The 14,807-nt window shown below is 38.3% G+C and overlaps 1 protein-coding gene across 10 annotated transcripts in view; it reads left to right on the plus strand.

Moving 5' to 3' along the window:
• Positions 1-14,807, plus strand: part of R3HDM1 (R3H domain containing 1) — a 129,313-nt gene that overhangs the window by 59,669 nt on the left and 54,837 nt on the right. For 9 of the 10 annotated variants that reach the window (XM_044978463.1, XM_044978453.1, XM_044978459.1 and 6 more), the window contains 6 exons: positions 691-805; positions 3,584-3,662; positions 7,900-7,959; positions 8,036-8,176; positions 12,228-12,336; positions 12,447-12,542. In XM_044978463.1, coding sequence (XP_044834398.1) covers positions 691-805; positions 3,584-3,662; positions 7,900-7,959; positions 8,036-8,176; positions 12,228-12,336; positions 12,447-12,542 — 600 coding nt within the window. The remainder of the gene's footprint in view (positions 1-690; positions 806-3,583; positions 3,663-7,899; positions 7,960-8,035; positions 8,177-12,227; positions 12,337-12,446; positions 12,543-14,807) is intronic. The other variant, XM_044978457.1, reaches the window with a different exon arrangement.

Below are 14,807 nucleotides of genomic sequence, written 5' to 3' on the forward strand. Positions count from 1 at the left end.
ATCCATTCAGATGGGGTATTCCTTTTTACTGTTCTCCATTGTTAAGGCTACGATTTAGTCACGGGTATTTTTAGTAAATAGTCAGACAGGTTATGGGCAGTAAACAAAAATTCATGGCCTGTGACCCATCTGTCACTTTTACTATATACCCTGACTAAAACTTGGGGCGGGGGGGTGTCTGCTTCGGGGTGCCATGGGTGCTGGGGGAAGGCAACTTGTTGGTGAAATTGGAAAGCTGGTCCCCCTTCAAACCTACTTGTTCAAGAAGTTCTTGTCATTGGTGTTGTGCTATGAAAGCTTACTTAGCATTCTCACTGTGGTTGCTTGGTGGAGGGAGTAAAAACTGGCAATGAGGAGCCTATTTGTCAACTGAGCGATTCACTGTTTAAAAAATTGGCCTATGCTTTATTTTTCTTAAACACCTAGAACACTTTAATATAATCATGAAATAGGATATGTCCTTGAGATGTATGTGTGCTATAAAATATTTAAATGCGTCTACTTTCCATATTTTCTCCATACATTTTGATAAGTTTTTGTTTGAAGTGAGTTCTCTGATTCTAAGAGGATCTGAAAACCGTTATTACACTACTTTTCCATTATCAACGAACATGTTACAAAGCAATTTTCTGGTACAGCCATAGCTCACTTAAAATAGTTTCCATTATGACTGATCTTACTTTTCAACAGGAGAAAATTCAGATCCAGTTAACGCAGTCTTTTGAGAAAGAAGAAAAGCCCACAAAAGATGAAACGGAAAAGGAAAAATCCAGTGATAAATTGTCCAGAAAAATGTTATCAAGAGGTTTGTTATCACTCTGCTTTTAAATTATATTTTAAGTAAACTATCCATGACGTAGACGTCCATATTAATAACCTTGAGTGACTTTGATGGAATAATTACTGTGAATAATTCTGCTGTGCTGAAAGTCAAATGCATATAGGTTTTCAGCAAAGACTTCAGGCCTGATTCTTCTTTGGAACCTCACCCCAGGGTCCACTTGTGCACGTGCAGTTTCTATGTGTAAACACAACATGCACAACTTTTGATGAACTAACATTTGCACTTGGGCAAACATCAGATCCCCTCTCCTTAATTTTTCATGGTGGTGGTTGAAAAATGGATGGAATTCTCTTTCTTCAGTTTAGAGAGAGAATTGATAAGCCTAAATGTGTATCGTTTGTGGACAGTGTAATTCTTTGTGTTTGGAAACCAATGCTTAAATATCATTCATGCCAGAATCCCAATATTAAGAGGATAGTATGCGTACATAATAGGTGGAGGGAAAATTCAGTGAGAGAAGAATTTGATTTTAACCTTCTAAGATGTAATTGAAAACTTACCTCATTTTTTAAAAATAAGGGGAGGGGGGAATCTCTTATTTGGGCTTGGGGGAGGGAATCTATTTCAGGAGGTACCATCTCTTGGGGTGCTTCCCAGTTTGCAGGAGAGTGTGCATGCTACAGCAGACATACTTCCCTCCCTGATGCAGGGTGGCATGAAGATGATGAGGCTGTTGCCTGCTCTTATCCCCACATACCTTTTGGGATAGTTGATTCTAAAGGGGCTGTACAAGGGAGCAGTCCTTGTGCACCCAGGAGTTTGGGAGCTGAGATTGTGCCTTGGCTTTGTATGGGAGAAGCAAATGGGGGAGGCTTTCCCCATGTTCATGAGAAGCCAATATTCTTACAGAAATGTATAAGTGCTTTTTGAGAGGTCCCTAAAAGGAGAAAGATTTCTAAGTTCTTCAGAATGAAGATGGGAGTGGGTCAATAGCAGGAGTAAAAACATCCTGAACATTTACAGTGTTGTGGACTGGTTTGTTAAGGACGAGCTATTCTTTTCAATTTACCAGAAACTTAAAGGATAACTGAGATAGCAGATATACAAAAATAATACAAATTTGTTCCCCTCCCTGGTGCACAACACTTTATTAAATGGCAAAACTTTGAGTATATATGTTAGCTGATGGATAATCCTGAGGTTTTAGGTCAGCCTTTGTTCAAATAAATTACCCCAAAACATTTATCCAGACATCTTGAATCAAATAAATTGTGCTGCAGTGCCATAAAACCAGTATTTTTTTAATGAAATTTCTAGTACTTATATTTACAATGTACTTCAAACCCATAGCCGCCTTTCTTGTGTCATTTCAGTGCCTCTTTTCCTTGTTGGAAATCAGAAGTTCACACAAATTAAAATAGTTGGGATACAGGAATTAACTGAGGGGTTTTTTTTTTTGTCCTCAAATCTTGAAATCAAGTTTTGGGTGGAGAAAGCCACACCATGATGTTCTTTTAACCCAACCAGTGTGTTTATCCTTTAATATGTTCCCTAAACAAATCATGAAAGAAATTATTCTTGTCAAAATGATGATAGGGAATTAAAGGCAGAGTAATAGACTTAAAACTGTTGCCTATCTCTACTATTCTATCTTGTTACATTTCATTTGGTAGTTTAAGCACTTTAACTTGTAAAGTGTGCTGAAAATAGAAACTTGCCTAATGTTAGAGTTCGGTTACCCATTGATGATTACTAAATTGTTATAGTTTAAAAACTGATAATTAAACAAATTTACCAAAATTACTAAAATAAAGAGCACCTCATTTTTCAGCTTTATAAATGTTTTACCAGGAATGGTGCTGGAAATTTGGCATCTTGTTTTCAAGAGCAATTGAGAGCAGGCTGGGTTAAGGCAATCCAGGACTGACCAGCAGGGGCAGCTGGAGCCTAGGCACAAGTCTATGCTGCTCTTAACTTGGAAATGGGTTGGAGGTTCAGCATATCTTTTTAAGAAGAGAGCCCTAAGAATTAGAACACTTGGAGGTGCTCAGATATTGCAGTGATGGGTGCCAATACATAGTTCAAAGGTAGATAAAATTTCTTTCTGCATCACCTATTCTGAGGCACAAAGCATAGGCACCCAAGCTAATAGGGGTTGAAAACAGCAGGAACCAGAAGAGGCGCTACGTAACCTGAAATGTTTGCTCTTGTGAGGAGATATTTGGAAGTTGTTGAAGAGAAGTCACAGAAGGCATCTCTTGAATGTGTAATTCCACTGAAGGATAGGTACACCGAACGGGAGCTTGTAGCAATACATGATAAATCATGTGTCACAAAGGTTAGACTTGTACTTTTTCAAGTATTACATGTCACCTAGAGCTAATCTATAATGCTTGAAAATATGCAGTTACCTCAGCTGACTGACAAAAGTAGTTATAAAACCTACGATTCCACATTGGATCTGCAAAATGAGACTTTGTTGCTTGTATGTCATTTCCTTAGCTACTATAGAGACAAGGTGGGTCTTTCATTGGACCATCTTCTGTTGGTGAGAGAAACAAGCTTTAGAGCTACACAGAGCTCTTCTTCGCTATTGTGAGGCTGAGTTTACCGAGTTAGGAATGGTATCTGTTGATCAGCTAATGCGCGATATATGCATCTCAGTCTTAGATTTACCAGATTCCGAGTTTTACTTATTCAATCACTTATATGAACAGCACCTTAAAAATGTAATAAGAACCATGTTCAGAGAATGAGCACATGATCTTTTCAATAACATCATGTTACATTTTTTTATAGATTCCAGCCAAGAATACACAGATTCAACTGGCATAGATCTACATGAATTTTTAGTAAATACACTCAAAAACAATCCCAGGTAAATTAAATTAAAATGTTTTGAATTAATTTAATTTTTCTCTCTTTTTGTTTTTAGTTAATCTGCTGCATGTTGAGAGCTTTCACTAGAAACACCTTAGCTTGCAAAGGTCTTAAACGTGATCTTGTATAGTTGATGTGGAGTGTCTAAACATTTTAAAATGCTGACTCCCCTGTACTCTAACTGATCTGGGCCCTACACTTATCCATGTTATGAGTTCAATAGGACTACTCATGTTTACAAATTTACTGATAAGTGTCTGCAGGATCAGCATCCTTGTGTAATATTTTTACTTGGCTATGCAAAAATGTGGTACGTTGCAATGGTGTTGAATAGCAGGTCCTGAGGTTTGTTCTTTTTTTCAATATGTAACACACCTTCAGATGTAGTTATAGTAAGAAAAGCATCTCTCAAACTCACTCATTGGTGGTGTCAATATGGGCCAAACCCTGCCTCAGGTTATATGGGTGTAAATTCCAATGATTTCAGAGGGAGCTTTATCTGTGGAACCGAGAGGAGGAATGTGTCCCTTTGTGTCTACAAAATGTGTGTGCTGAGTTTACAACCCCACCTCTTCTTATCAATGCCACATAACTAATATAACTACTCTTCTTTTTTTTCCTGCTTTGCACATCAAGAAGCACATCCTTCCCTAATCTCTTTGGACCTCCAGGGTCTGTCTGGCGATAGATTTGACATGGTTCTACTGTGCAGGGGTGAGCAGGATTTAGGGGTACCAACAAAACTATTTGAGGTACAGGGAGGAGTGGGGCAACAGGATCCACTGCACATCTTCTGGTTCTTCCTCATAAGTAAGAAGAGGTCTCAGAGCCCAGGACAGACATGCTAGGCAAAAATCAGCCTTCCAAGAACAGCTTTGCTATCACTCTTCAGTCTGTTGGAGGATACTCTAATGCGCAACCAACACACTAAGTCTGGTATCTGAGGAATGGATTCTTATTCCAGAATTATTTTAGTTGGTGATGGTGGTGGTGATTTAAAAAAAAAATTTTTTTTTAAATAAATCAGCAAATACCACCTGAGTTTTGGGGTACCAGGTTGAGCCTGCATTACCGTCAGTAGGAAAAAATCTAAGTTAACTCAAGGACAGAGTGAAGTTTGTATACCAGTTGTGGAAGAGAGAAGTATGTGGAATGCAAGGTGTCACTTTTAATGTTATTTCCTGACAGTAACTGCACTTCAACGATAATGGGAGTTAAATGTGAATATTAAAAGTAAAATAGATCCCTGGTGCTGGAAGCAGTCTGGCAAATTTTATAGTAAAGCATCAGAATGTACTCAACGTTTTAACGTCTTCAGTTTCATATAATTGTAAAATGTATACAATGTTTCTGAAAACATTTTTTTAAGAAGAGATTTAAATGTCAAGGCTTGATTTTTCTACTCTTCTTTTCAAACTGTCAAACGTTCTCCCTTTTTGTGGACTTCTGTCTTATCTAACTTATACAAAGCCCATCCCCAGGGTATGTGAGCTCCAAATTCATAAGCCTTGTTATTACTGGGATAAGAATACTGTGTAGCTATGACTGGCTTGATTGGTGTAAATAATGTTTTGCGCCCCGAGAACCAAGCTGTATTATACAACCAAGCTGTATAATACAGCCATGTTTCAATAGTTGTTTTTATCATGATGCTGATCCAAATGATACAAGGGCCACAGTTTTCACTGAAACAGTTGTTTTGTACTGTTTCTCTTTTAGAGCTACACTAGCTGTGTTAATGACTGATTTTATATTTATAAATGAAAAAGGTTAGTTAATCATGAGCAGTTGTGAGTTTAGAAACCATTTAAGATACTGCTGCTGAGATGGACTTTTTGTCCTCCCTCTCCACCAAAAACAGTTTTTTCACCATCCTTTCCAGTTTAGGTAACTTTTTAAAGTTACACCCTAAGTATCTAACAAGAGACAAGAAGCGAATACAACGAACTGGAGGGGATTACAAGGAAAGAATGAAATAGTACTGGTTAGCATGAGAGACAGTAGTCGCAGTGCATGAGCTGCCTAGCTGTTGTCACGACTTGAAGCTTTTGTCAAGGCAAATGAAGACTGGAAAGAGTGCAAATTTGTAACAGTGAGACCTGGTCTACGCTGGGTGGGGGGGGAGCGATTGATCTAAGATACACAACTTCAGCTATGAGAATAGCGTAGCTGAAGTCGACATATCTTAGATCGACTTACCTCCCGTCCTCATGGCGCGGGATTGACAGCCACGGCTCCCCTGTCGACTCCACTTCCACCTCTCGCCCTAGTGGAGTTCTGGAGTCGATGGGGAACGCATTTGGGGATCAATTTATCTTGTCTAGACGAGACACGATAAATCGATACCCGATAGATTGATCGCTACCCCCAATCTGGCGGGTAGTGTGGACGTACCCTTAGAGTAATTAACCATTAAAACAATGGGAATGTGATAGCTGGGAATCTGATAGCTTCTCCATCACTTTAAGTCTTTAAATTAAAATTGGATATCTTTCAAAAAAATGTGCTGGTTCAACCAGAAGTTAAGAGCTTGATGCAGGAGTTACGGGGTGAAATTTTGTCGCCTGGATTTTGCAGGAGATTGGACTAAATTATAGTAATTATTTCTTTTGGTCTTAAAATCTAAGCATCCATGAAATTTTTAACATTAGTTGAATTTAGTGCTGCTGAAAGATGACAGGTTACATGAAAATGTAGTACTGGCAGCAGCAGGTCAAGCCTCCCCTTGCTCCTCCATCAGTTTGTCTCAGTCTTGACCTGGATGAATTGCTTCTAGGGGTGAAAGTTCAGTAAGTTTTCCATTCCCATTAATTCCTTGGTCCCTTTACTGAGGCTTCAAATAAAGGTTCTAATTAATGTCAGTTACATTCATAATTGTGGTAATGGTGACACTAAGAACTGTATTGAAACTCACGTTATGTAAGTTACAAGCAGTCATCAGATGGTAACTACTTTTCACTACCTGCCTGGGCCATATTTGAAAAAAAGATATATGAAAACGAAGTTTTTTATCTTTTATTCATAGTTTTATGTTCATAGTTATGAATTTGAAGAAGAAATTGAGAATGAAGATCTGCAGTTGACAAAAATAATAAGTGACTTACATATTTTCATTAAAGAATGTTTTATCATATTTTAAAAACTCTTCATGTATTGTTATCTATAGGGAGCTATGAAAAGGGCAAAGAAATTCAAGTGTGTGTATATATATATTTTGTAACATATTCCCTTGTTTTATTTTGGTCCTATATAGAAGATGCCAGTGTCTAAGTTACAGGGAGAAATTGCACATTTTGGATGGTCAGTGTTTTCAGTGTTGTGGGCTGGATGGAAATTTTGGGGCACCTTGGTGAGCCACGTGCAGAAATATAGTTCTAGATTCTAGAATCAGATAACCTTTTAGAATTTAGCCATTAAGGCATTAATGGGGTTAAGAAGTATACAGTTCAATTAAATAAGAGAATAGCACACCTTTTACTTGAACGACATATCAAGGCAAGGACGCTCCCAGAAATTTTTCTAATGATATGCATTCCCCTCCCCTTCCTACCTCAGGGAAGAGACAGGCAGTTTGCCCTGCTGTGGTCAGTGTGTTTGCTGAGATCCTTTGGCCTGTGCAGGAGTGAAGAGTTCCACACACACTTTGGAGTAGGGGGTGCCAGTTGCACTGACCATAGGAGAGGCAGAGGCAGAGACCGGGGACCAGCCCCCATTCCCTTTCCCACCCCTCATCCCTGCCTCCTTCTTGGCCTGCTCAGAGGCTGCAGAGACCCAGCAACTTCTGATTCCCCTGCTGGCCATGCCCAAGACAGCAGTGTGGATAGCCCCATGGCCAGCGACCCATCTCCTGCACAGGAGGTAATTGTCTTTTGTGCCATGTCCATTTGGGAGTCCTGCTTACCCATATTAGCCAGCAGGGACCACAATGGTAGTGATTTGAAGCCATTTTATTCTTTTCACTTGAGCACATCATCTCAATGACTGTTGTTTCTGCTGACTCTCATGGGAAGAGAGAGATAGAGAGGGCTCTTTGTATTCTGGTTTCTTACAAGACAGAACAATTCTACTCTAAAAATCCACACACGCACTAGCAAATTAGATAACTTATGGTCCTCCTGGTAAACTGCTATCGTTGCCTGGTCATTAGGGGAACGGATGTTATCTATGCATGTTTAAAATTCATATATTTGCAATTCTGGAGTGTTTCCTATATGAGTGTTGTATTTTATTTTCAGGGACAGAATGATGCTGCTGAAATTAGAACAGGAAATTTTAGATTTCATTGGTAATAACGAGTAAGTGCTGCAATTTTAACAAAATTATTCAAAAGTATTTTTGTTGTTTCGTAAAACGAGTACTTTTCTCTTCCAGAATTCCACGCAAAAAGTTTCCCCCCATGACATCTTACCATAGAATGCTGTTGCACAGAGTAGCTGCTTACTTTGGATTGGAACATAATGTGGACCAGAGTGGGAAGTCAGTGATAATAAACAAAACTAGCAATACGAGAATGTAAGTTGTCATAATTTTGAAATAATTCTTCAAATTTTGGTGCATGGATTTACTCTCAAGGCCAATTTAGACAATGATACCAAATCTGCAGCCTCAGGAGTCAGTTAACACTTGGGAGCTCACTCTCCCAAGGATGGGCGCCACTGAGATCTTTGTTGTTCATTCGGTGCTATGTGATGTGAAATATGAAAGTCCATATTAAAGCTGTCACGTTAATAAGATCCTTAGCTCTTGGTGAGATCAGAGTATGTATTGCAGCCCTGGATGGGTCACATCACAGGCTCTGTCTTTGTATTTTAAAAAAAAAGTCCATTAATTCTGTAACTCTATTCAGAAACACACACCACTAGTTCTAGATACATTCCTTGTCGCTTCTCTGTGGGAATAAGCGGCAGCCCCTGAACTAGAACAATAGGACAGCTTGTGGCAAAGTGAAGTGATAAGAGGCCTCACTGAATTTTGGTTTCTATCATGTGGAGGCCCACTTAATGGGGGAATGGGGTTGGGAAGGTTTCCAGCATTGCTTGAACTGGCCTTGTTTACTTTACTATTTGCATTTTTAATTATAACTTTTAAGTCATTTTTTTTCTCTCAAATGTTGTTGAATTTGATTAAAATTTGTAGTCTTTTGATTGTGTTCAGAATTTAAGAAGCCAGGTTTAAAGAACAGTTGGACAACTTTGAAAACTGCTTTCAGTAATAATATCTTAAATGTATATATTAACTTTCATCTCACTGTTAAGTAATTAATAGATATAGCTGGGTGGAAGGTAGAAACCAAATTGACAATCACAGCTATACAGTTGTGGGGGTTGGGACATTCTTGCCAAGGACACAGGGCAAACCCCTATTACATAAGGAGACATGGGTGTGACGTTCCCCTGGTGTTATCTGGACCAGAATCTGCTAGGTCACTCCAATCCTCGAGTCTGGGAGCCAGCCTTACCCTGCTTTGCTGTGAGAACACCTACTACCGGGCTGTTCACGCACAGCCTATAACATGTAGTCTGCTCCCAGTTACGTGAGTGAGCACTTTTGGCCAGCCAGAGCTTGGATTGTGCAACCAAATGACACTAGCCAATATCTCCAGTCCCAGACATAACCCTAGGAACCTCCGTCTTGCAGTGTCTAGTTATGTTACGCTGGACACTGCAAGCTTACATGAGTTCATCAATTTAACAAAGAAATTGATATGTACCAGGCTTGTTATCCCAAGGGGGAATCTCTTGACACGCTTCAAACCAAACACACTCCTTCAGGTAGAATAAATAAATAAATTTATTAACTACCAAAAGATAGATTTTAAGCGATTATAAGTCAAAGCACAACAAATCAGATTTGGTCAAATGAAATAAAAGCAAAATGCATTATAAGCTGATCTTAACATTTTCAGTGCCCTTACAAACTTAGATGCTTCTCACCAGAGGCTGGCTGGTTGCCCTTCAGCCAGGCTCTCCCCTTTGATCAGCACTGCAGTCGCTTGGTGGTGGTGTCTGAAGGTGGAGGTGGAAGACAGAGGAAGAACATGGCAAACGCATCTCCCTTTTATCATGTTCTTTCTTCCCTCTTGAGTTTGCCTCTGCCCCCCCCTTCAGGGTCAGGTGAACATTACCTCATCGTAGTCTCAGACTGACCAAGGGAAGAGGGGATAACTCACTCGAGAGTCGAACAAATCCTTTGTTGCTGCCTAGGCCAGTGTCCTTTGTTCCTGTGAGGCTGGGCTGGGTTTGTCCCATACATGCCCTGATGAGATGTGAACTGCCCCTCTGTTCCTGCAGAGTTTTGCCTGGGCTTGTTTTAAGCCATCAGGACACTTTTTCAGCCTCATAATTATATACATGAAATTACAACCTATAACATTACTATAACAACGATCAGTGCATCATGAGCCTTCCAAAGACACCCGACATGACAAACTTTGCACTGGATGCCACATAATCATATTATAAGGATGAAAATGGGGGTGCAGGGTGTTTCCCCGAGATAGTGTCACAATGGGATCATGAGATCTTCAATATCCACACGCAGTATATGTTTCATCCAAAAGACCTGTCTGTCTTCTACACATACGTCCACGCATGTGCGCACACAACCTGTGTAAGAAAGATGAAGTCTGATTTAACCCTGCTGATGAAAGCTCTAGAAAGTCTAAGCCCATTTGAAAGCCAAGATTTACAACACACAGCTATTCTCTCTGAACCATTCTGCTAATATATTTCTTTTGTACTTTTTGGTTGTTTTTATTACTCAGTATATTTGCATGAAACAGGATCTTTGAGAGTGGCATGTTCTAGTGGTTTGGGCACAAATCTAGGAGCTAGGAGGGCCTGAGTTCTAATCCCAGTGCTAACATGGATTCCCTCTGATTTTTGGGCCACAAAATAATCTAATCCATTTACCTCAATTTTGTAATCTGTAAAATGGGACTAGTAACACTCTGATGGGCATTGGGTTTAACCAATAAATGTTTGTAGGGTACTTTGAAGATGGAAAGTATATATAAATTTTGAGGTACTAAATATTTTTACTATTTGAATCCATTTGGTTTTGCTATAAATTCCCTATCTGAACTTATACTTTCATATTTCTCAAATCAGGCATTTCCATGCCCACAAAGTCTGATGTCTCAGACCAGGGATTATGATTACTTGAAGTGGGGAATAAATAGCAGTAGTGAAAGAACTCTTAATTGCAAACTGGAATGTTTCTCTTTAAAAACAAAAACACTACCCAACAATCTTGTGAATAGTCTCTGGAAGCCCTAATGAATGCAATTACTAATTAGCAGGCATTTCATCTAACCTATAGACAGCAGGATGATTTTTTTAAGGTTTTCAGTATTCTTATTTTAAATCACTTGGGATATAAAATAAGAATTTAGAAAGAAAATCTTGGAGATCTGCTCCATATTGAATAAAACCAAACTTACCTTTTCCTCATAGGCAGATTCCCCGCTCCAGCGTCGATCAGTGGTGTTACTGATATCAACAACCCAGTCCACACTGGGACGTCTCAGTGGAGTGGGAAGTTGGTGATTGCAGGGCAGTAAATTCAGGGACCTTTAAAAGAAAGAGGTAAGACAGTCTAAAGGTTCTCTGAAATGCCTGCTAAGTATGTTTGGGCATCCAGCAACCATTTAGTTAGGTTTGGTTAAAAGTACTGCAGTTCACATTATAAAGGAAAAAAAATCCTGCTTTTATACAAATGCTCTGAGTAATAACTAAAAAAAAAACCGAAATACAGACCATATATATGTATACTCTTCAATAGCCAAATTCCTTCCAGTTGTCTGAGAACTGATCAAGCAACTGTAAATAATTTAGCATAACTGCCATTGTTGTCAGTAGTTTTTGTTACCTATCAGTAGTTTGGAGGAGGTCTAATGATCCATTCATAAGGCAGTTGGATTTAACAAAAAAAAAACCAAAAAAAAAAAAACCTCATGAACTCTAGCTTCCTGCATTCTTGCAAGACTTCTGCTTGCATGCATGACTGCATTCTTCCTCCTCCTGCCTTTTTCTATTGTTTATTTTACTAGTTTAATTTGTTTTCCATCACTCCCATCTCCTTATGGTTTTATTTCCCTTGAAATAAGTTTTGTAGTTGTTTAAACAGTAGACACTTATCATTCAGTCTCATGCACATCCTAAATTCCCTTGCATTGCTACAACTATGGATTATGAGAAACTTCTGAGTCCTTAGTGAAACCTGCTTGCTTGCTACTTTCATTGGGAATTGAAAACATACTTTGAAGGAATAGGTCTGTTTTAGAAAAAGGTTTTGTGTGCCTCATGACAGCAAGAGTTGTCAGGTTACAGAAACATTTTATACTTTTGATATTTTTTCAGTTTGCAGGTCAACAGCTTATTATGAAACCCAACACTCCAGTCAAATTGTAATATTTTATATGTGATATTTTAATACACTGACACCAAGTGTAATAGTTTGAGAAACAGTCTATCTCTTATATTGATATATGGATTTATATATTTATAAAATTGTTCATCATTTTGTCTGAAATATAACTTTTTTTCGTAATCACTTTCTTTAGACCTGATCAAAAGTTTTGTGAGCATATAAAGGATGAGAAATGTGAAGATTTTCAGAAACGGTACATCCTTAAAAGAGATAATTCTAGTTTAGACAAAGATGATAACCAGGTAAATGTATGAAACTTTAATATTTTCATATTGATGCCTTGTCTATAAATTCATGCTGTTTTCTTGTAGAAATTGGTATTTTACCTAATCACTTATTTAATTTAATTTAGATGCGAATACGCTTAAAAGATGACAGAAGAAGCAAATCTATAGAAGAACGAGAAGAAGAGTACCAGAGAGCTAGAGAACGAATATTTGCACAAGATGTAGGTATTAAATGAAAAGGAAATCTCACTGCATCTTTCTCTTGGGAAATTTTTTTCAGTCTGACAATTGCATACATACAGGTACCCATAGTTCATATTTTAAAGGATTTTTCTTCTTGATGTAGGTTTTCATCTATATACAGTGTGTTTTTAAAAAAAAATAAAAAATAAAAAAAAGGTTAGTTAACAGTTCTGTAAAAGCAGCAAAGAGTCCTGTGGCACCTTATAGACTAACAGACGTTTTGGAGCATGAGCTTTCGTGGGTGAATACCCACTTCGTCGGATGCATGTAGTGGAAATCTCCAGGGGCAGGTATATATATGCAAGCAAGAAGCAGGCTAGAGATAACCTCGTTCTTGCTTGCATATAATCTCTAGCCTGCTTCTTGCTTGCATATATATACCTGCCCCTGGAGATTTCCACTACATGCATCCGACGAAGTGGGTATTCACCCACGAAAGCTCATGCTCCAAAACGTCTGTTAGTCTATAAGGTGCCACAGGACTCTTTGCTGCTTTTACAGATCCAAACTAACACAACTACCCCTCTGATACTTAACAGTTCTGATGGTTTTGATGATCATTATGAGAACATCTGAGAAAGTAAAATATCCAACTCACTGTTCCAGAGCAGCATTATCTCTGCAGTGCTAATTGGAATTCAGCCTTGTTTGTCAGTAAAATAAGCATAAATAAAAAACATACAGGAAGGACATCTGTTTTAAGGTGCCTTTTTGCGTTATCTGCACACAAAAAAAGATTCTCATTCTAAAATGAGAAGAATAATCTTTGGTAGACTAGTTTTGCTGCACCTATATATATTAAAGTATTTTCTACTTTGTCCAACAGCAAAAGAGAACAAACTTTTTGTTAACAAATTATTCTACAGTACTTATCAGAACATTTACTTATTTTAATTTGTATATTTTACTTGTCCTCTGTATTATTCCTTTAGAAAGCAGTTAACCAAAACTAAGAAACAATCGTTCAACCCAGAATGTTCAGAAGTAATGGTTCTTCAAGTGCCTGTCCAAATGTATTACTGTTGGTGTGCTTGTGTCATGCACTTAAGTTTGGATTCTTTTGGCCAACAGTGTATTTGGGCTGTGTCTGCACCCTGAGTGTCCTCTTGCCTCCCACCTGAGAGGGTAAAGGGGCAAATTGACTCCAACTGCCTCTCAGTTCCTTTTGACCGCCCAAGGCAATGTTTCAGAACTTTGGCAGTGTGTGTATGAGCCTTTCAGTCAATGTGCAGTCCCTTTCTATTCTTTGTATGTAAATAAGAATGCCTTAGATAGATAATTGTTAGGCTTAAATTATTTTACATATTGTTTCCTTGCCTTTGGATTCACTTGAATAGTCATTAATATATTTCAGTATTGACAAAATAAATATATCAAATATCTTGAAACTGATATTTTTCTCAATAGTCCATAATCATTCCACACTGTCATGTACGTAGATAATGGTTGCATAGTGCAGGTGAGTGAAAAGGGTGGGAGATCATAATTTGGCTTTTCAGATCACTACATTCCTTTATGGTATCTGTCAGACTGTAGGGAGCCCTATTGATCTAATATTTATACATTTTACACTTGCAGAGCTCAAAAATAGTTATTTGAAAACTATAAAGTCTTCCCCCCCCCTCGTGTTTGTGCTGCCTTGTGTGAGAGGCTACATTAACAACAATGTGTTAACCCTTGAGGGCTCAGCCGAGTGCTAGTTCATCATTTAGCAGCGAGGCATTCCCTGGGAAATATCCCTCCCTCTTCCACCCTCTAACTTCACCACCTCAACCAAGCTTCACAATCATCATAGCTGTGAACAGTATTAAATTGTTTGTTTAAAACGTATACTGTGTGTATATCTATATAATACATAGTTTTTTGTCTGGTGAAAAAAATTTCCCTGGAACCTAACCCCTCCTCCCCCCTCCATTTACATTAATTCTTATGGGGAAATTGGATTTGCTTAACATCGTTTCGCTTAAAGTCACATTTTTCAGGAACATAACTACAACGTTAAGCGAGGAGTTAGTGTATTTTTCACTTCTTATCTTGGCTCAAAAAGTAAGAGTGTGCTAATGAAATCTGCTGATGATACAAAGTTGGGAGGCATCGTCAATACAAAAGAGGATTGGAATACTATACGGGAAGAGCTGGATGACATTAAGTATTGGAGTAAAAAAATAACACCATAGGGTCCCATCTTGATTAGAGTCTCTATGCATCATTAAAGAAAATAATTAAAATTAAATTTTATACTT

The sequence above is a fragment of the Mauremys mutica genome, chromosome 10, assembly GCF_020497125.1.
Source record: "Mauremys mutica isolate MM-2020 ecotype Southern chromosome 10, ASM2049712v1, whole genome shotgun sequence".
Taxonomy (NCBI): Eukaryota; Metazoa; Chordata; order Testudines; family Geoemydidae; genus Mauremys; species Mauremys mutica.